The 21,104-nt window shown below is 36.7% G+C and overlaps 1 protein-coding gene across 1 annotated transcript in view; it reads right to left on the minus strand.

Annotated features, from left to right (window-relative positions):
- The window catches only part of NLK (nemo like kinase), a 176,496-nt gene that overhangs the window by 67,168 nt on the left and 88,224 nt on the right, over positions 1 to 21,104 (minus strand). Inside the window, exons 2-3 of the mRNA XM_053569285.1 lie at positions 16,224 to 16,353; positions 4,019 to 4,074 (exon numbers count right to left, since the gene is read on the minus strand). Of these exons, the coding sequence (XP_053425260.1) occupies positions 4,019 to 4,074; positions 16,224 to 16,353 (186 nt within the window). The remainder of the gene's footprint in view (positions 1 to 4,018; positions 4,075 to 16,223; positions 16,354 to 21,104) is intronic.

Consider the following 21,104-nt stretch of genomic DNA (forward strand, 5'->3'; position numbering starts at 1 on the left):
GGAAAGTTACATGAATATTTTACGACAAAGGTTCTCTACTCAAACATTTATGAACAATTTTGGAGAAGGGAATTTCACAGAAACATTATAAGTAATGAAATGGGCTAAAATTAGCTACCAACAGCTAATAAACCACTTATGCCACTCCTGGTGTTTTCTTGTTTTTTGAGACAAGGTCTCTGCTCTGTTGCCTGGGCTAGAGTGCAATGGTGCAGAAATAGCTCAATGCAACCTCAAACTCTTGGGCTCAAGTGATTCTTCTGTCTTAGCCTCCTGAGTAGCTCGGGCTATAGGCATGTTCCACCATGACCAGCTAATTTTCCTATTTTTTAAAATACAGATGAGGTCTCACTTTGTTACTCAGGCTGTTCTCAACTTCTGAGCTCAAGAGAGCCTCCTGTATTGGACTCCTAGAGTGCTAGGATTACAGGCGTAAACCACTGCACCTAGCCTCATTCATTTACTTTTAACCTATCTGTATCTTTATATTTACAGTGTGTTTCTTATAGATAGCATGTGGTTGGATATTGTTGCATTATCCATTATGATAGTTTCCACTTTTAATGGATTTTTTTTTTTTTTTTAAGACAGAGTCTTGCTCTGTTGCCCCCCGAGTAGAGTGCAGTGGCATCACTGTAACCTCACACTCCTGGGCTCAAGGGGCCCTCCTGCCGCATCCTCCTGAGTAGCTAGGATGATAGGCAGGCATTAGGGTGCCTTGCTAATTTTTCTATTTTCAGTAGAGATGGTTCTTGCTCAGGCTGGTCTCCAACTCCTAAAGTCAAGTGACCCTCCCACCTTGGCCTCCCACAGTGCTGAGATTACAGATATCAGCCACCATGCCCAGCCCATTTGTGGTTTTAAACCATAACAATGCTAACTTTACCTCTGTTCTGTTAGTATTTGAAATAATATGAATTATAGATCTCCCAGACGCAACTAAATGATAATTCAATAACAATAAGCAATTGAGAACGCCTATCTTACAGAGGTACATACAAGATTTTTAAAGGAATGACAAAGCCCAAGCACACAAAATTATGCCTGATATAAATAATTTGTGCTTAAAATTGGATAGAAAAAATAGATAGAAAAATATAGATTTTACATTCTTTCCACAGATGACCTATGTGTAGTAAAGGGTTAAACTCAACAGAACTGGGCTGCCCAAACCATGTAGATTACAAGTCTTCAGGACTGTCCTCTGACTGGCTCCTGGGAAATAACCTTTGAGTCACTGCAATTTCTACCTGAAAAACAGTGTCTTACTATAGCTGGGACATTAGCTGTGCCAGGTAGTTTATGCTAACAGTATTATTTATGGTGAATACCTATTTTATTTGCTTGTTGCCGCTTGGAGTATGCTATCACAGTTTGACCACTAGGGGGGAAAGGGAAAGAGAGGGCTGGAGATTGAGTAGTTAAGGTCAGTCAGTGGGTACTCCATGTCTGTGTGGCTGATCCACAATAAAAATCCTGAACATCAAGCCTCAGATGGGCTTCCCTGATTGGCCAACACTTGCCCACATTGTCAGATGTCTTTGCTGGGAGAATTAAGCAATGCCCATTAACTCCTCTGGAAAGGACCACTGGAACATAATGCCAATCATTTAGTCATTTTCCTTTGTTGATATTATTATTATTATTTTAGAGAGAGAGTCTCACTCAGTTGCCTTGGGGTTGAGTGTCATGGCTTCATAGCTCACAGCACCCTCAAACTCTTGGGTTCAAGTGATCCTCCTGCCACAGCCTCCCAAGTAGCTGGGACTACACATGTGCACCACTGCACCTAGTTAATCTTCTATTTCTGGTAGAGATGGGATCTGGCTTTTGCTTAGGCTGATCTTGAAGTCCTGAGATCAAGGAATCCTCCTGCATCAGCCTCCCAGAGTGCTAGGATTACAGGTATGAGCCACCCTGCCCATTAATTCTGTACTTTCAAAAAAGGGTGTGTCAGAACCATCTTGCCTGGCTTAAGGTTTCATCCATACTGTGACACTCTTTTCAGCCAGGAATTGGTCAAGGGGTCAGTCCTTTAGAATATATAGATTGGAGTACCTCAAGTCCACTGAATTAACCCTTTATTGTACAAAAAAGATTCATTCCATAAAGAATTTGTGGGTTAAAATATCACCAAGCAGGGTGGTGCCTGTGGCTCCGTGAATAGGGCGCTGGCCCATATACCAAGGGTGGCAGGTTCAAACCCAGCCCTGGCCAAACTGCAACAAAAATATAGCTGGGTGTTGTGGTGGGCGCCTGTAGTCCCAGCTGCTCGGAAGGCTGAGACAAAAAAATCACCTAAGCCCAAGAGCTAGAGGTTGCTGTGAGTCCTGTGACGTCATGGCACTCTACCAGGGGCGGTAAAGTAAGACTCTGTCTCTACAAAAAAAAAAAAATCACCAAGCATTACAGTAGTCCCAAGGCAGAATGGTTCTAAGAACCCTGGAAGATACCAAAATTCATGGATGTTCAAGTCCCTTATATAAAATGGCATAGTATTTGTATATAATCTATACACAATCTCCTATATGTTTTAGATCATACTTAGATTATTTATAATACCTAATATAATGTAAGTGCTATGTAAATAGTTGTTACACTATATTGTTTTTTTATTTTTATTACTTCTTATTTGTTATTTAAAAAAAATTTTTTTTTATCCACAGATGCAGAATCTGCAGAAATGGGAGAGCCAACAGAATAGCTTTCAACGCTTTTGGTTTATCACATCAAAACATCCCAGCAGTGCTGATCAGTGACAATTCTATAACCTTATATGGTTTCCCAACTTCCTAACCAGCTTAGTTTTATTTCTCTTTGGGAAACTCTTACTTGTTCCCACTTCCTACGGAAATAAATCATCAGAGATAACTGTTTACTATGGAATTACCTTACCACCTATGTAAGATGAAATTTTCTCTTATCATTTATCTCACTGCTGAATCAGAAAAAGTATCTCACTATTATATTGGTTTCCATTCTAAGTCACACACCTAAAGTGTTAATAAGAAGCTAAACTGCACCACCATGAGCTCACCAAATTCGACGATTTAGGATTCCCTATATATTAGACAGGAATATATAACTGTATTTACCAAGTTATATACAGAAAGGAAACTGGTGATTCATTGCCTAGCAATGTCAGATGGACTAGTCTGTCTCAGTTTTTTTAATGCATAGTCCTAGGATCTATTACCGTGCATTATTTCACAGTTGATTACACAATACCTAACATACTATTGTTAGACATTAACAACAGTAACAGAATATTAAAGCCTCTATCTTGAGACAATTATGTAAGTAGGGGTTGAAAGCAAAACTGTATGTATTCCATGTCAGACCGCATGGAGTCAAACCTCAGTCCCAACAGGTACTAGCTCTATGATCTTAGTCAAGTTTCTTACCTTTGTGCCTCAATTTCATCTTCTATAAAATGCAAAAAAAAAAACCATAGTACCTTCCCCAGAGGGTTGCTATAGGAATTAAATAAACTCATATGTATGAAGAGTTCAGAACTGTGCCTGGCATTTGATAAAAACCAGTAAGTAATAGCATCATCACCACCATCACCACAACCACCACCATTATTCTAAGGGACATAAGACATTTAACTTACATTAGCTTTATAATTTTCATCTTGCTTCAAGTATTATAAAAAAGGACAGTATTAATCTCTTAACTGACAGGCAGCTGTTGTTAACAGTTTACTGGTTTCTACCACCATACAGCTACCTCCCTGGTTTCACTGCGAAATGGCAGTGGTAATAATCTATCTCGTAAGGCTTTGTGGGGACTAAACGGGACTATCTATTCAGATGTCCTGCTCTATGGTAACATCACATGGGATATATTGATAATACTAAGCTTACTGGATACTTAGTATTTCAAAATTACCTGGTTCCAGTACTCAATCACTTCTGTAAGGATGAGATTTAATATACTTCAAGGCATGAACCCCAAAAGGTGCTAGAAGAACAAATTAATAAAAAATTGTCCCCTTCTTTTCACATTAGGATACATTTCTTCAAAATAGTCAATGTGTGGAGGTTGGAGTATGTCAAGGGCAGAGAGTACCTGAGAAAAGGGGGGGGAAAAAAAGATCAAATTTAGATGACTAACAAGAAAACAAAATGCAATATAAATGCAAGTAAACACTATTAACTCTTTAATTATTTAAAACTTAGTAATAGTTGCCCACTAAAATTAACTAAATTTGCCAGTCAAGAAACATAGTCCTGAGCATTAAGGGTTTGCAAATTTACAGTCCAACAGAAAATTCTACTTAAACAAAAATGAGAGAGGCAACTGGGTTACATCACGTGCTGCACAGAAGAGCAGAATTGGAGAGAAATGCCCAAAAATTGTTGGTCTAAGAGCAGAGGCCTTATCTATCACTTATTCCTTTATTCCTTTGTTCAACAATATTTACTATTTGCCTTCTACCTGGAAGGCATTGTGGTAAGAGTTATACTGATGAACAAAATAGTGTTATTCTTGCTCTCATGATGAGGGGAGAGGCAAGCATTAAACAAAGAAATCAATAGCTACACAGATATATAATTATAACATATATTACTGTGAAGAAAAATTGGAAGGAAAGATGGAGAGAAAGGGCTTTCCTCAAGTGACACTACTCTTAAGACTTGAATGAGGAAAAGGAGGGATCAAGGGGTAGGCAATGTAAAGATACTGAGGCAGATTTTATAAACAGAGAAGCTAGTGCTTATGGAAAATAGTAGGTAGGAAGAAAATAGACTATATAAAGTAGAAGAGGAAGTCAGGAAATATATTCCATAAAATATCTTTAAATCATACTAAGCATTTTGGATTTTGTATCAAGTACAAGAAAAGAAGTTGCTAGGGAGAGGAAAAAAGACTTCAACACTTCAGCTACTTTATACAAGTGGCATCCTCTGCCATCGAAACATAACAAATAGGCCTACCTGCCCTATCAGTTTGCTAGCTATTTTAATCCCCATCTATGATATTTCATGAAAGAATGTGAATCTACTTTGCTAAGCTAATGAGAAATACTAGACTTAAAGGACATGGAAAAAACTATTTAACAGGAAATAAAGTATATGGTACTCATTCAAATTTTATGATCTGTAGCTCAGTTTTTTTAAGAAAAATATTTTTTATTATTTTTATTATTTTTTTTAGGAGGGCAATGGACAAGTCTCTGTCTCCTTGGCACCTCTTTTTTTTTTTTTTCATTGTTGGGGATTCATTGAGGGTACAATAAGCCAGGTTACACTGATTTTCTTTTTTTTTTTTTTAAGAGACAGAGTCTCACTTTGTCGCCCTTGGTAGAGTGCTGTGATGTCACAGCTCACAGCAACCTCCAGCTCCTGGGCTTAGGCGATTCTCTTGCCTCAGCCTCCCAAGTAGCTGGGACTACAGGTGCCCTCCACAACGCCTGGCTATTTTTTTGTTGCAGTTTGGCCAGGGCCAGGTTCAAACCCAACATCCTTGGTATATGGGGCCGGTGCCCTACTCACTGAGCCACAGGCGCCGCCCCCCAAAATATTTTTTATCATATAGAATTTCAAACATAAAAAAGGGGTCAGAACAGTATAAAGGATGCCCATGTAACCAATACGTGAGCTTAGTTATCCATACACACAAATAATCTTGTTCCACCCCTACTCTTTACCCTCTTACATAATTTTGAAGCCTATATTGCCAGTTGCCAATATCTGCAATAAAAAAACTTCAGAAACTACAATGATCATATTTGAAGAATATCCAATGTTCAAAATTTCAGTTTTCTTCTTTAGGAAAAATTTTTGTTAGACTAAATTAGGAGCTAAGTAAGATTTACATGTTATAATTTATTTATGTCTTTTGACTTTTAGCCCAAAGATATTGTCTCTATTTCTTTTTCTTTTCTTATTACAATTTACTTGCAGAAGAAAACCTTTTCATTTTAAAATGAAAGAGAGGCAATTGGGTTGCCTTTTCATTTTAAAGGTTATTCTTTTTTTCAGCCAAGTATTTCTCAGTTTAAAATTTCAAATAAAGATTTATTTTGTTACACTAAAATCTCCCGTAATGAAAAAACCTGTATTTACTTTAAAGGCAGTTAGAGGTTTCTCAATAACATAAATGTTTTTTAAAGGAATGTCTTTCCTTTTTGACTTACGATATTTACACTTAGAATTTTAGTAAAACAGAAAACAAAAGATTTTCGTTTCTTTTAAGAATAATTTTTATCATGAAAGATAAATTTCTATATTTAAAATAACCAATATAACCAGCTATATTTTAAAGCTATAAATTCACATGTATTTATTTCTTATTACAAGCTAGAAAATTTTTAACATGAATATTTGATGCTAGAGGAAATAGACAGAAATTAGTGTTTTACTTGACATCTTTCGGACTCTTAACTCTCTGCTTGAGCAACATATATTCCGTTGAAGGAGGAAAAGAACGAAACGTCCATTAGACAAAGCTATTTTACACTTCAAATCTATCTGCTATAATTAGAGGTTATCTAGAATAAAGTGACAACCACGCATTATTAAACCTTGATAGGAAAGAACGAGGCTTTCTTCCTCTATATTTGATGAGGCTTTTTTTTGTAGAAAAGCCATATATAAAACAAGGTTAGAAATCTATGCTACAGCATTTAGCTGTGATTGTTAGCTTCGAAGGTACAATGTTTTAAACTCTGCCTGGAGTTTTTTAAATGCCTGTTGTTTTATCCTCATGCTTTTTCCACTCTAAGATGTTTATCGAAGTATGGCATTCCACAGTGTTTCTTGGTGGCAAAAACAGTACTTAGACCAGGAAAAGTGATCCAGAAATCTCAGGTGTATTGTAAATGAGTAAGTGAGAAGGAATGGTAGCAGACTTTCAAATTGCAGCTCTCACGCTTGACTCCCCATTTAAATAGCTGGAGTTCCTCTATAAATTCCATTATTATTGGAGAGAATAAAGTATAGATTAATTTTAAGATGTAAACAGGAGGATGCTTGCAAAGATCAGTCTGTAAAGAGTGGAAGTATTCCTAATTACCACCAACTTTTCAAAGGATCTCAAATACAAAAAGAACAGACTTGTCTAATTAAAAAGTGAGTTAAAGTTACATCTTTAAATGAAAGTCATTAGCAAACAATGTCTCAGCACATTTCACAAATCTTTTAAGAACTAGACAAAAGCTTGTGTGTATACTAATTTTTAGGATTTTATCTTCCACCACGTTAGAAGATTCGCTATAAACTGGTTACATTATTAGCTCAGCATCAGTCAGTCTTTTATGAACAAAATAATTAATTGCTGCGAATAATGTCAATGCTAACTTACAAGGACAAGAAATTATTTTTTTCATTCATATCATAGAATAAACATTTACTGGGTTTCTAGTCTGCCAAAGACTCAAAGACAAGAATAAGACACATAAAAAGAACCCAATTAAATCTCATGTTTAGAAAAGGAATTACTCCTTCCCACTCACCCATGCTCAATAGATTCTAAATGTTTTAGCGCAGGAACTATGTTATTATTTTTTATAGAGGTGCATACAAATAATTTTTACACACACACATATAACCATGTAAACACCAACCAGAATAAAAAAATTGAACATTTCAACACCTGAAAAATCCCCTTGCCCTGTTTTCAGTTAAAACCCATCCTAGCACTATTCTTACTTCTGTCACAATAAATTCATTTTGCCTGTTCTTAAACTTTACACAAATTGCATCATGAAATGTGATGTCTTTTCCCTAGCTCTCTGGGAGGCCAAGGCGGGTGGATTGCTTGAGCTTATGCGTTCCAGAGCAGCCTGAGCCAGAGCAAGACCCCATCTTTAAAAATAGCCGGGTCTTATAGCAGGCACCTGTAGTCTCAGCTACTTGGGAGGCTGAGGCAAGAGAATTACTTGAGCCCAGGAGTTTGAGGTTGCTGTGAGCTGTGAAGCCCTGGCACTCTACCAACGGCGACAAAGTGAGACTCTGTCTCCAAAGAAAAGAAATGTCAAGTTGTTGGTGTACAGATTCTTTCATTTACTGCTATGCCTGCAACATTAATCCATGTTGTGTGGATCACTGGCTCATTCTTTTCATTGATGTGTAGTGTGCTATTATATGGCTGGACTATACCACTAAGTATTTATCCAGAGTACTGTTGGCAGATACTTATGTCTAAGTTCTAGCTATTACGTATAAAGCTGCTATGAGCACTCTTACACATGTCTTTTGGGGGATATAGGCATTCATTCTTGAGTATATGTATAACAAAGGGTAGAACTGCTGAGTTGCTGAGTATATTTAGTGTTAGTAGAAACTGCCAGTTTTCCTGAATAATTTTATAAATTTATGCTTTCACTAGCAGTGGGTAAGCGTTTCAGTTGATTCACATCTTTGTCAACAGTTTGTACTGTCAGTCATTAATTTCAACCATTCTGGCTGGTATACATAGTCTGCCAAGTCCAAGAACTTACCCTAGAAAAAGTGCTTCATAGTTCATTGCTTAATATCACTAAGGTCACCTTCAAAGTCCTCCCCTTGGGAAGCTATGCACTGACGCCAGTGCCTACTCCACCCTTCAAAGCAATTTTGGAGCTCTTTTACTGGAATGACCATCAGAGCTGACACTGCATAAGGTCCAACAATTAAGTTTGTGAACTTGCCACCATGCACTCACTTTGGCAGCACTGTACAAACAACTTAGTAAGGTTTCATAACCTTAGTATGTTAGTGTTTCATAGCTGAGATTCTGTTGACATGTGGTGGTGTCTTGCTGTGCAGTGTTCATTATTGCTATTGTGTTTTTGTGCACTCTGATGAGTTCCAAAATTGCTCTCAAGGGTCGACTAGGCACTGGCATCAGTGCATAGCTTCCCAAAGGGAGTACTTCAAAGGTGACCATAGTGAAATTAAGCAATGGGGTATGAAGCATTTTTTCTAGGATGAGTTTGCAACTTTAATTGTCAGATCTCATATGGTGATATCTCATTATAGTTTTAATTTGCATTTCTCTCAAGACTAATGACATCAAACACTTTTCAGATGTTACCCTCTTTTGTAAAATGCTTAAATCTGTTATTGATGGTCAAAACATTTTGATTTATAGAAGTTCTTTATATAATTATGATATTTAGATACAGAATTTTAGTCTAGTGGGTGTAGTAGCTCACACCTGTAACTCAGCATTCTGGGAGGCTGAGGCAGGAAGACTGCTTGAGCTTAGGAGTTCAAGACCAGCCTGAGCAAGCGCAAGACCCTGTCTCTACTAAGATTAGAAAAATTACCCAGTTGCAGTGGTATGCGCCCATAGTCCCAGCCACTTGGGTGGCTGAGGCAGAAGGATTGCTTGAGCCCAGGAGTTTGAGGTTGCAGTGAGCTATAATGATGCCACTGCACTCTAGCCTGGGCAACAGAGGGAGACTCTGTCTCCAAAAATAAAAAAAAGTCAAGTAAAACACTGATTTCTAATTGTCTTCTTCATACACTAAATATTAATTTCAAAAATTGTTCTAGCCCATAATATATTCTGGAAATCAAGTATTTTGTTGGCTATGTGCCTAAGGTTTATCTTTTCATTCTCTTAACTTTTTTTTTCTTTGGACACAGAGTCTCACTCTGTTACCTGGGTAGAGTGCAGCGGCATCACCATAACTTACCGCACCTCAATATCTTGTGTGATCCTCTTGCCTCAGCCTGCTAAGTAGCTGAAACTTCAGGCACCCACTACCATGCCCAGCTAGTTTTTTTCTATTTTTGCTCAGGTTGGTCTCCACCCACCTTGGTCTTCCATAGTGCTATGATTACAGGTGTGAGCCACTGTGCCCGATTCATTCTCTTAACTTTTGATTAACATTAGTTCTTAATGATAGTGGTATCCAATTTAACATATTTTTAAGGTTAATGCTTTATTTTATTTATGGTTAATGCTACCTTTTTTTTTTTTTTTTGTGGTTTTTGGCCAGGGCTGGGTTTGAACCCGCCACCTCCAGCATATGGGACCGGCACCCTACTCCTTGAGCCACAGGCGCCACCCTAATGCTATCTTTTTTATGGTTAATGCTTTATTTGTCCAATTGAGACTCTTGGCTTATTACAGTCATGAAGATATTTGCCTATATGTTTTATTTTAGAAGTTTTATTATTTTACTTTCCACATTAAGTTAATGAGCCATTTTGAACTAATTTATGAGTATGGTGTGAAGTAGAGACTAGGATTTTTTTCTTCATATGGGTCTCTAGTTGACTTAGAACTGTTTATTGAAATGGCCATTCAGTTCCCCATTGAATGGGGACCCCACTGCAGTGGTCCCAACTGCAGTGGCATCTCCTGTTAATCAGGTAAATATGTGTATGTGTATTCCAGTTTACAGGCTTCCTATTCTGTTCCATTAATCTATTCTCTGTCCTTGTTCTGTTTTGATACCTTGTGCTTGATATCTAGGATTGAGCCTCCAAACCTGAAAGCAGTCTCAATACTTGGTACTATGAATTTCTAACTTTATTCAACTTCTTTGAGATTGAGTTATTTTAGATCTCTTGTATTTCCATACATTTTATAAGTTTGTGAATTTCTACATACTCATAAAGCCCTGCTAGGATTCCGATCAGAATTACATTGAATACATAGCTCAACTTGAGGAGAAAAGGCCTATCAACTACATGGAGTCTTCCAATCTATAAAATGGGAGATGACTCTATGCATCAGTAATCTGCCACAAACTCTAGGCACACAGAAGACAAAACCCAATCCCCTGAAAAGTAATCCACCTCCAGAGCATCCTTTGTTTTTTCACATTCCTCAGCAGCCGCACAACTAGTATTGCTGTTAGTATTACTTAGCAGTTAGTATTAGTAATGGCTGCAGCTGAACAGCATGTCTGCATTGAGAGAAAAGTCCTATCTATTTTTCCCATATTGATATGATTTTCTAACTAATTTAAGAATCCAAAGAGGCCTTGTTTGAGTTAGGTCAGACTACACACCCACATACAAATGAAAGAGCTTTCTTTGTTTGCCTCATTCTACCCCTCTCGATAGCGCTCTAGAGCTAAGGTTTGGAAAAAGTAACCCTGAGGGGGATCACTGAAGTTATCCTCATTCCAGACCCTGAAATTTCTTTGTTCTGTCACTTTTATTCACTTGCTCAATTTTCAAATAGACTGATTGTCTAATATGTGTGTAGTGCTATTGCCTAAAGAAAGGAAAATGCCTAAGATTTGTATTACAGGGGCTCTTAGGAGAAATCAATGGGCCCTCAAGGGGGCTCTAAATGGGCTGTAGAGGGTAAGTGAAAGCCTAAAATGACATAAAAAGCCTGTACATGTGCATTTTTTGAGAAGGTTCATAGCTTTCATTAGATTCTCAAAGGAGTACCAGATTAAAAAAAACTCAGACATCACTTTCCATACTGATCATATGACAAAGTATATTACAAGTACATAGATGGGTATAGAGATTGTGCCAGATTTTATAACAGCTCAGATTTTGATCAGATAAAGCCTAAACAACAATCTTTAGAAAGTTAAGTCCGCTTCTGTTTCCCTAAGTTACTATAGCAAGGTGAACTTATCCTTTAAGATGGTGAAGGAGCTACTCAGATGTGTGTATACATAAAAATTCAGTCTGATAACCTGAAATCAATGCATCTGAAATAATGACTGTGAAGGTTCCTTTTGAAAGAAAATCCGAAGCCTCCTAGGGCTTGTTATCTATTCTTCAAGACATAAAAAACTATCCAAATTAAAATCCAGCCTTCCTACAATGAGTGACTAGGTTAATCTTTCTAAGTGTCACTGTTATCATGACATTCCTTTCTTCTTCAATCAAATCTTATTCTTGAAAGGCTCATCTTAAGGATTTTCTTCTCTGTTTGATGCATGTTTGAGTTTCTAAGCCCACAACAATTTTTCATTTTTCCTAATATTATGGTTCTTGGCCGCCACCATACATCTGAGAAGCTGTAAAAACTACAGCTACCTGGGCCTCCATCCTAATCCCAATTTAGTAGGTCTGACATGAGACCCAGGAACTTGTGTTTTAAGGCTCCGCTCTACAGAGAACCTTCTGATATGCTACTAGGTTTGACTTTCCAGCTCTCTGCTATGCACGTAACAGAGACACTGTCCTGCATTAACGTTTAACCATGCAGGCAATCTTCCCAGAGCATCTTTACCATACTATTTATCATACTATGACAATCATTTAAACTAATTAAAGGTAAAGACCCCTGAGGCTAATGTAATTTAGGCATATAGGATGTGCATAATAAATGCTTACTGAATTAAAGAATATGTGCCCTGGAGCCAAATAGATCTACAATCTTATCTATGCAGCTTTGGGAAAGTTTCTTAACCCTATACCTCTGGTTCCTCTTCCATAAAGTAGGGTTAGTAAGCTCTATCTAGTAAAAATTGTAAGGAGTAAATGAATTAATATATGAATATAAATAAATCACCTAGCATGTTTCCCGACACACAGACACTATGTGCTAAACACAAGGACAAAGTCACAAGATTTTTGTAACTCCTCCACATGACCTAGCTAGCACTATACTCCTTACACAGGACACAGTAAATAAATAATTGTTGCCTTAACTACATCAAGGCCTCTTAGACTGGCATTCCACACATACCAGGTATGCTGGCCCTGAGATGCATTTTGGAGATAGACCTCAGAGCATAAAAGTAATTCATGACAAATTACATAGTGGTACCATACCATCTCGATCTCCACCTACCTGCCTCACTTTTTTAACACTCCCACAGACATCAGAGACATTCTTCTTTTTGAAAATTCCTTTTATTTTCTAATTTTTTTAGAGCCAGGGTTTTACTCTTTTACCCAGGATGGAGAATAATGGTGCAATCACAGCTCACTGTAACCTCCAACTCCTGGGTTCAAGCCATCCTCCTGCCCCAGCTTCCAGAGTAGCTTAGACTATAGGTGTGCACTACCACATGGGCTAATTTTTTGTAAAAGTTTGTTTTGTTTTGAGACAGAGTCTCACTTTGTTGACCTTGGTAGAGTGCCGTAGCATCATAGCTCACAGCAACCTCAAACTCTTGGGCTCAAGAAGTGATCCTCTTGCCTCAGCCTCCTGAGTAGCTGGGACTACAGGTGCCCACCACAATACTTGACTACTTTTAGAAACAGGGTCTCGCTCTTGCTTAGGCTGGTTTCCAGCTCATAAACTCAAGCGATCCACCCACTTCGGCCTCCCAGAGTGCTAGGATTATAGGAGTGAGCCACTGTGCCCAGCCTTAATAATTTTTTTGTAGAGATGGGGTCTTGCTATGTTGCCTGGGCTGGTCTTGAACTTCTAGCCTCAAGTGTTCTTCCTGCGTTGGCCTCCTAAAGTGCTGGTATTACAGGTGCAAGTCAACATGCCCAACCTATTCTTTTTTTTTGCAGTTTTTGGCTGGGGCTGGGTTTGAACCCGCCACCTCCAGCATATGGGACCAGTGCCCTACTCCTTTGAGCCACAGGCGCCGCCCCCAACCTATTCTTTTTATACTAGAAATCAGGAGTTTTAAACAGTAATGTTGTGTGTATCTTTTAAAAGGTTTACCTGCATTTTCAAAATTTAATTTCTGTAATAATCGTATACCATTATTTCTCCTCTTATTATGCCCATTTTGGAAATAAAAAGAGAGTTTAGAGAAAATAAGGTCCAAAACATCCAGCAGAAAAGAGTAGAACCATGATTCAAACTTAGTTCTGACTCTAAAGCTCATCTCTTATAGACTACATTAGGATTGGTTATGTGTCTTAACTGGTGTGATTTTCAAGAATTCAGTTTCTTTTTTTTCTTATACTACTTACTCTGACACTGTCATTGTAACTTAGTTGTTCAACAGGAATGAGCCATAAGCAAAGGTACCAACTAGATAAACAGAAGCTTATTATACCATGCAACCTTTATAAAGATGGTCTGAATCTTTTATAATAAACCACTGAAATCTTCAGGAAGAAAATTTCTGATGTAACTTTTGAAATATTTAAACTTCATTATGAATACCTTTACTTGAGTCTCTGACAATGTACATAAAGTCTGTACTCTTTCATGTTGGAGTGGTACACTAAGGCAAATTCAAGAAATAAGAAAGCATTAAATACTATCTCAATTACTTCTAAAATCTGAGGAACCAGTTACAAAATAGCAACTCAAGTGGTGTTTTGAAACTTATTAGGTTTTTTTGTGTGTGTGTCTTTTTTGTTTGTTTGTTTGTTTTTTGAGACAGAATCTCACTTTGTTGCCCTTGGTAGAGTGCCACGGCATCATAGCTCACAGCAACCTCAAACTCTTGAGTTCAAGTGATTCTCTTGTCTCAGCCTCCAGAGTAGCTGGGACTAGGCACCCGCTACAATTTCCGGGGTCTTGCACCAGCTCAGGCTGGTCTAGAACCTGTGAGCTCAGGCAATCCACCTGCTTCAGCCTCCCAGAGTGCTAGCCACCATGACCAGCCTTTTTTTTTTTTTTTTTTAAAGGTTTAAGGAAAAGAAATTTCAAGAGGGGTAATCAACAAAATGAAATAGGCAAGCCAAGGAGTTCGAGTGAATCATTTTATGTTTAATTTACTGAATACCTCAAGCTTTTGCAGATTTCCTTCTTAAAGTAAGACCCAAACTTTGGCCAAAGTTCTAAAGATTATTGTGCAAATAAACACTCAGAGAGTGTTCCATAAGAAATTGCCATTTTTCTGATAAAGTTCTTATTATAGCAATTAAAATAGCATATGTTGAGTATTACATAAAGAATTTGAGACAGTTTTTCTTTTCATGTAAAATTGAAAATAGATTCTAATGCTAAGAACCTCCAGACAAAATTTACATGTTTCAATTTTTAAATTCAGGATTAGTTGAGGGAAACTATCTCTCAAAGCACGAGTCTATTTGTCCATAACTCTTCACATCTCTAACCACAGCCATAAATAAGCTAACCTGTGTTACTTTAAGGGCTGTACTATTTTCGTTTTTTGGTAGATACAGAGTCTTACTTTATCACCCTCAGTAGAGCGCCATGCACTATTTTTATAGGAGAAATTATTTCCACACCTCTCACAACCTCTGATTAAAAATATTAAAGGGTAAAAATAAAACACTTAAAACCAGGGGCCAATTATTCCCACTTAAATCACTTGCCAAATATAACACTCTATTTTTATGTTAAATATTAGCATTATTTCTCAGCTAAATATCAACTTCGTTTTGCATTAACTAATATTTGTCACTTTGCTTATCATTCAATCAATCGTATTAAGTCATATTAAAAAGGGCTTAATATGTCTCAGGTTTCTAAGCCCCTTAATAAAATCGTTGGCTGTGGTTTCCTTCTAACCTGTTGTCCCTACAAATACACACTCCTTTTCTGTGGGCTTTAAACTTATTTAATAACTTATATTTTTGGAATCAAAGAAGACATTCAGATGACAAATGCAGATGTAACATCACAATCCAGAAGCCAATCTGAAACTTACTAGTTTCAATGTTTCCTAATTTGGAGGTTAGGCCTTGTGCAAGTCATACAATTCATAAGGTAATTTTCAAATCTTCAAATAAAATGTTGATAAAATGGATCCCCCAGGTGATTCTAACATGCTGCCAAGATTAAAAACCACTGATCTTGATAGTAAAAATTTAAGAAAATCATAAAGACATAAAGAGTATAAATTTAAAAAAAAAAAAGGCAAAGTACTGGAAAAATATAGCTTAGAAAGCTTTTGTGGGTGCGTGCATGGCTGTGTGTGTGCATGTCCCTTTCAGTAAGAATGTGTAAAATAAAAGCCTATCAGTAGGTATTCTATAACCTCACTGGTGTGTTTACTGCTTTTCACAGCTTGCATAAAACTGTAGTCAATTTCCAAATATTACTTGCATGTACCCATTTATTTATTTATTTAGACAGTCTCACTATGTAGCCCTTGGTAGAGTGCTGTGACAGCACAGATCACAGCAACCTCAAACTCTTGGGCTTGAGCGATTTTCTTGTCTTAGCCTCCCAAGTAGCTGGGACTACAGGCACCTGCCACAACGCCTGGCTTTTTTCTTTTTTTTTTTATTGCAGTTGTCGTTGTTTAGCAGGCCCAGGCCCGGCTTAAACCCGCCAGCCTTGGTGTATGTGGCTGGCGCCCTACTCACTGAGCAACCAGTGCTGAACCACATGCACCCTTTTAAACTCTCATTTGCTCTTCACTAATTCAATGAAGTATTTTTAGGAAATAGTTTCCCCCAAACACCAATTTCACTTACATTATCATGTTTAAAAAAACACAACATCTTCAATTCTCGGAAGACCCTTTTGCAGGAGACCAGATTCTGGAAGACGTTGGGCATCTTTTTGAGTGCTACTCTCTTTCCATCTCTTGGATCTGTTACTGACCTGAAGAAGCAATATTGGGAGGGAGAGGAAAAAAAAAGACAGACATCAATTCCAAACCTTGTTCCCCAGTGCTTTAGAGAGATATATTTAATATGTTATTCTTTTAATAACTCAGTGTTTCTTTTTTTCCTCTTTTGCCCTTTGCCCTTCTACCATCTGTACAACCAGTTTCTTGTATTACATTTCCTATGTTTGAAATACTAGGGTGGCTTCCGTTTTTCTGATTGGACCCCAACTGATATGTATTAAAAGAAATAAATCAATAAATTGGGCACATATGGTTAAATTTCTAGGCATGCCCAACCTTGCCCCCCACCAGCCCCCACATTTCTAGAAGAGTTGTCTTGGGCCACATTAAATAAACACTAATGAAGCTGATCAGTGAAAGAAAAGCCTAAGGATAATTTTTGCACTATCTGACATCACAGATAAGCAAAACAGGTCTCAAAGAATCCACCAGGTGGCCTGTGGGCTGCAAGTTGGACACCCAAAGCTTCCCCCTCCCTTTTTCGTCATCCTAAGACTAGTTATTCCTGTAGAATTTATTCTTGTTAAATTTATTTAAATATATTTCTGCTTAATATTCTCAGCTAGCATTATCATTCAGTCCCTGTTCTGGTCATCTAATGCTTTGGACGTCTCTCCTAAATTTCTGTCATTTTAAAATTTGACCTATGTGTCACCAATGCCTTTATCTGAGTTACAAATTATAGAATAAGACTAAGAATAGACAAGGCACTTATTAGAAAAACAGCACTACAAACCATCTATGGCTATTCAATTAATTATTCATTCAATTAAGTACACTCAATTTCTTTATCTAGTCCACAAGGAAATCAGACACCCATCAAAATGCCTTCCTGAAAATAAAGCATTCCTATAACTACCTGTCTAAAAATTATACCAAACTTCTTTATGAATTTATCTTAGCAATTACTACTTCCTTTCTTAAATGCTCATGAAACTCCAGTATTTTTCTAACATTTTTCTATCTTCTAGCATTCTTTTTTTTTTTTTTTTTTGTAGAGACAGAGTCTCACTTTATCACCCTCAGTAGAGTGCCGTGGCGTCACACAGCTCACAGCAACCTCCAAATCCTTGGGCTTAGGCGATTCTCTTGACTCAGCCTCCCAAGTAGCTGGGACTACAGGCGCCCGCCACAATGCCCAGCTATTTTTTGGTTGCAGTTTGGCTGGGGCTGGGTTTGAATCCGCCACCCTCAGCATATGGGGCTGGCACCCTACCTGCTGAGCCACAGGCGCCGCCCCTATCTTCTAGCATTCTTAAGGACTAGAGGATTCCACTTTCTTCCACTTATTGAAAATTTGGCAAAGCAAAAGTATTATTTTTGAGTTGTCAATAGTTTGACATGTAACTCAATTGGGACAGGAAATCTAACATTCATGACAGTTGCTTAAAAATACCAACACAGGTTTGTGCAAAAAATAAATATATACACACATAAAAAAATAAATAAAAAGTAAAAATACCAGCCTAAATCTGCAATACTGCTTAAAATCCACATAAACTAGAAAAGAAAAATATGGGAGAAACTGAGTATAATATTACATTTAGACTCTTAATGCTCTAGTGGCACAGTTTTCAATGAAATAAAAAGAAAATTCTGGACCACACATTCTATTCAATTTTCATGTCTCTTTGCTCATCTTTAATCTACATGGCATCCCAAAAGTTTCCCCTAAGTCGTTATCCATAGGGAAAGTGGGAAACTATAGCTAAATATACCATTCTTTATGAAATATTCATTACAAAATTTCATAAAGAGGTAGCCAACATGCAGAGAATATTTTGTAAGATTTTATAATGAATATTTTGTAAATAAAGATACATTTAGCTACAATTTCCCATTTTCCCTATGGATGGTGACTTTAGGGACACCACGTAGAGCAGTTATTTAAGGTGCCTTTCCTGACACTGTCATTTTTGAGGAGTACAGGCCAGTTACTTTGTAGATTGTCCCTCAATTTGGGTTTGTCTGGTGTTTTCTCATAATGAGATTCAGGTTATGCACTTTTTACAGGAATAACACCAAGTAATGTCTTCTCAATGCATATCATATCATGATGCACATGACGTCAATATGAAGTGATAACTTTATCATCTGGATGAGGTTATCTACCAGGATTCTCCTCTATAAAGATACTATTTTTCCTTTATACATAATAACTGCATAAATACCCTAATCCTCATCAGATTGGGACCCATTATCTTTAACATCCATTGATGATTTTTTATCATTACTCCAATAGTTGCCAAATGCTACTTTAATATAATTTTAATATCTTTAACAGCCTGACACAATAAATATTAGTATTTAAAAATGAGTAAACTAAACCTTTAACAAAATGCCCATTCCAAAGGCCTCATACCATACCTCTTCCCAACTTTTAAGTACTATTTACTGGTTACCCAATTGTGGTGAGGAAAGTTAACTCTAGGATAAATCCACTCCTGCAAAATACTTAACACAGGCTCAAGGTTAGTACCTTGTAGTGCCTTGTAATGTTTTAAGGTAAATTCACAAAGCAGCATTTTGTTTTATTATTCATGCAAAAGCCAGTCATGCCTGTGGCTAGTAACAATGTAACTCTAATGAATGTGAATGGCAGTGCAGTAATTTCACACCATGTTGAGTTTGTTCTCTCTTAACTTGAGGTAGCAGATGCTTTAGTTCAGCACAAACAGTACCACAGAACACAGAGAAGCGTGGAAGCATGTTATACAGGAATTCTTTTATTTATTTATTTATTTTGTTCCTCTAAGGCTTGCTATGCTTAGTTTCTCTGCTGCAATATCCTGGGTATTCCAACACACTTGGTAATGAAACTCCAGCTGTAGAGATAATGAACAACACTTAGGACAACTTTCTTCATTTCAGAAAAAAGGAGCCATCCTTAGATTTACAATTCACTTACAGAGCAGTTACTTTCTCTGCTAAATAACTGGATGCCCTAAATAAAACAGTGCGTCTGTCATTTCATCTGATAACCATCTTAAGCATTCAAGTTATGCTAATAGGAGTTTAATTCTTAAGTTTTAAATATTAAATCAAATATTTAGTATTTGATTCTTCAAATAGTATGTTAAAAATAAAGTTTTAAGGGTTATGAGAGAGAAGTCTCTTACATCTATCCAAATCGCATGAATCAATCCTTCTTTACACTTAGAGCACAAATTTCAACTATTTTTTAAAAACCCAGGAAAATCCACAAGCCATTTTTTAAGGTGGTAGATACTATACAAAGAGTTGATCAAAAATAATACAATAACAAAACAGGAAGCATTCAAATCCATCGTGATCATTTTGTTGTAGAATTTTCTTAATCCCAGAAAACTCTGACCATGCCACAAATCTACTTAACTTACTGAAAAGCAGAAAATTTGGAATGAAATAAAAGTGAAACTTATTATAGGGGATATTTTCCCAGGGGCTAAAATGTCACATAAAACATCTTTTTTTTTTTTTAACTAGTAAAATACACTTAAACTGTCACTTAAAACATCTTTCAACCAGTCAGAATATTCAATATATGCTCCTTTTTATGTGAAGAATCTTTCCCCATGTATTTTTTTTTAAGGTGTTTGAAAGTCCATGTTTCTATACAGGTTTTTAGCTGTTCACAGAAAATAAATAATTTAGAATAAGAATGTTTTAACTTAGATTAAGAAAATCATGCTTTTCTTATTCTATTCATGTATAGTTAGAATCAGTAGTCCTCTACTTTTTTGCTATACATACTACAATTACTATGTCAACTATACCAAAACAGTATACATCTCAGTAATAGACTCTCCTAACTAGACTCTAAATATTTAGATTATTGCCTTCACATTCATTTTGAAATTCATTTCCTTCGAAGTTATTTTTACTTGTATATAGGCTGTTTGCTTGAGAAACAAAAGCAAATGATTGAGGCAAAATTTTTGACAAGTAAGTCTAGTAAACATAGCCAGTTTTTACCTTAGTCTTTGTTATGTGTTCAAAGGCACCCAAGAAATTTACGAAATAAGGAATTTATTTTTGTCCCAGTCTTTCTAACTAGAATTTTAACAGGCTATAATTGATATGAACTTTGCCATATTTATAGACTTACACGCTATTTAGAACAAACCCTTCTAGGACTCTCTGCCCCCATCCAAAAACACACAAATAAAAAAAGATTCTCATCTTCCTTATCTAGATAATTCATTCCATCTGAGGGGCTTTTTCTGATTTATTGTGTGTGTGTGTGTGTATCCAACTCCAGTACTTGTTGAGTTGGCTGTGTACATAAGAGATTCTTTTCTCCTTTTTTCAAGACACATAAAATGATCCCCAAATTTGCTAATTTATATTATAAGGGGAAAAGGCCTTAAACCAAAGCAGTGAAATAGTTCATTTTTTTCACGTCATCCTAACGATATTCATCGTAAGACATAAAACATCTATATTTAGATGAGTTAAATCTAAAATCTGAGAATTTTACAACCTTTAATCTGAAGAGTTAAATATGAACTTACTCAGTGTATAAGTAAGCATAACAGCAAATGAGACGGCACTGGGCCATTCTGATCTGTACTGAGTAAGACACACAAAGGTCCTGATAAGAAGCCAGGCAAGCCGTCCAATAATCAGGCTGTTGTATTTATTTCCAAATATTTATTATTAGTGAGTAAGAGCTAACTTTTAAGACCTCTTTAGTTCCCCCACAATAATATTGCATAAGTTAACATGTAACTGAGAATCATTT

This window comes from Nycticebus coucang, chromosome 18, assembly GCF_027406575.1.
Source record: "Nycticebus coucang isolate mNycCou1 chromosome 18, mNycCou1.pri, whole genome shotgun sequence".
NCBI classification, from domain to species: domain Eukaryota; kingdom Metazoa; phylum Chordata; class Mammalia; order Primates; family Lorisidae; genus Nycticebus; species Nycticebus coucang.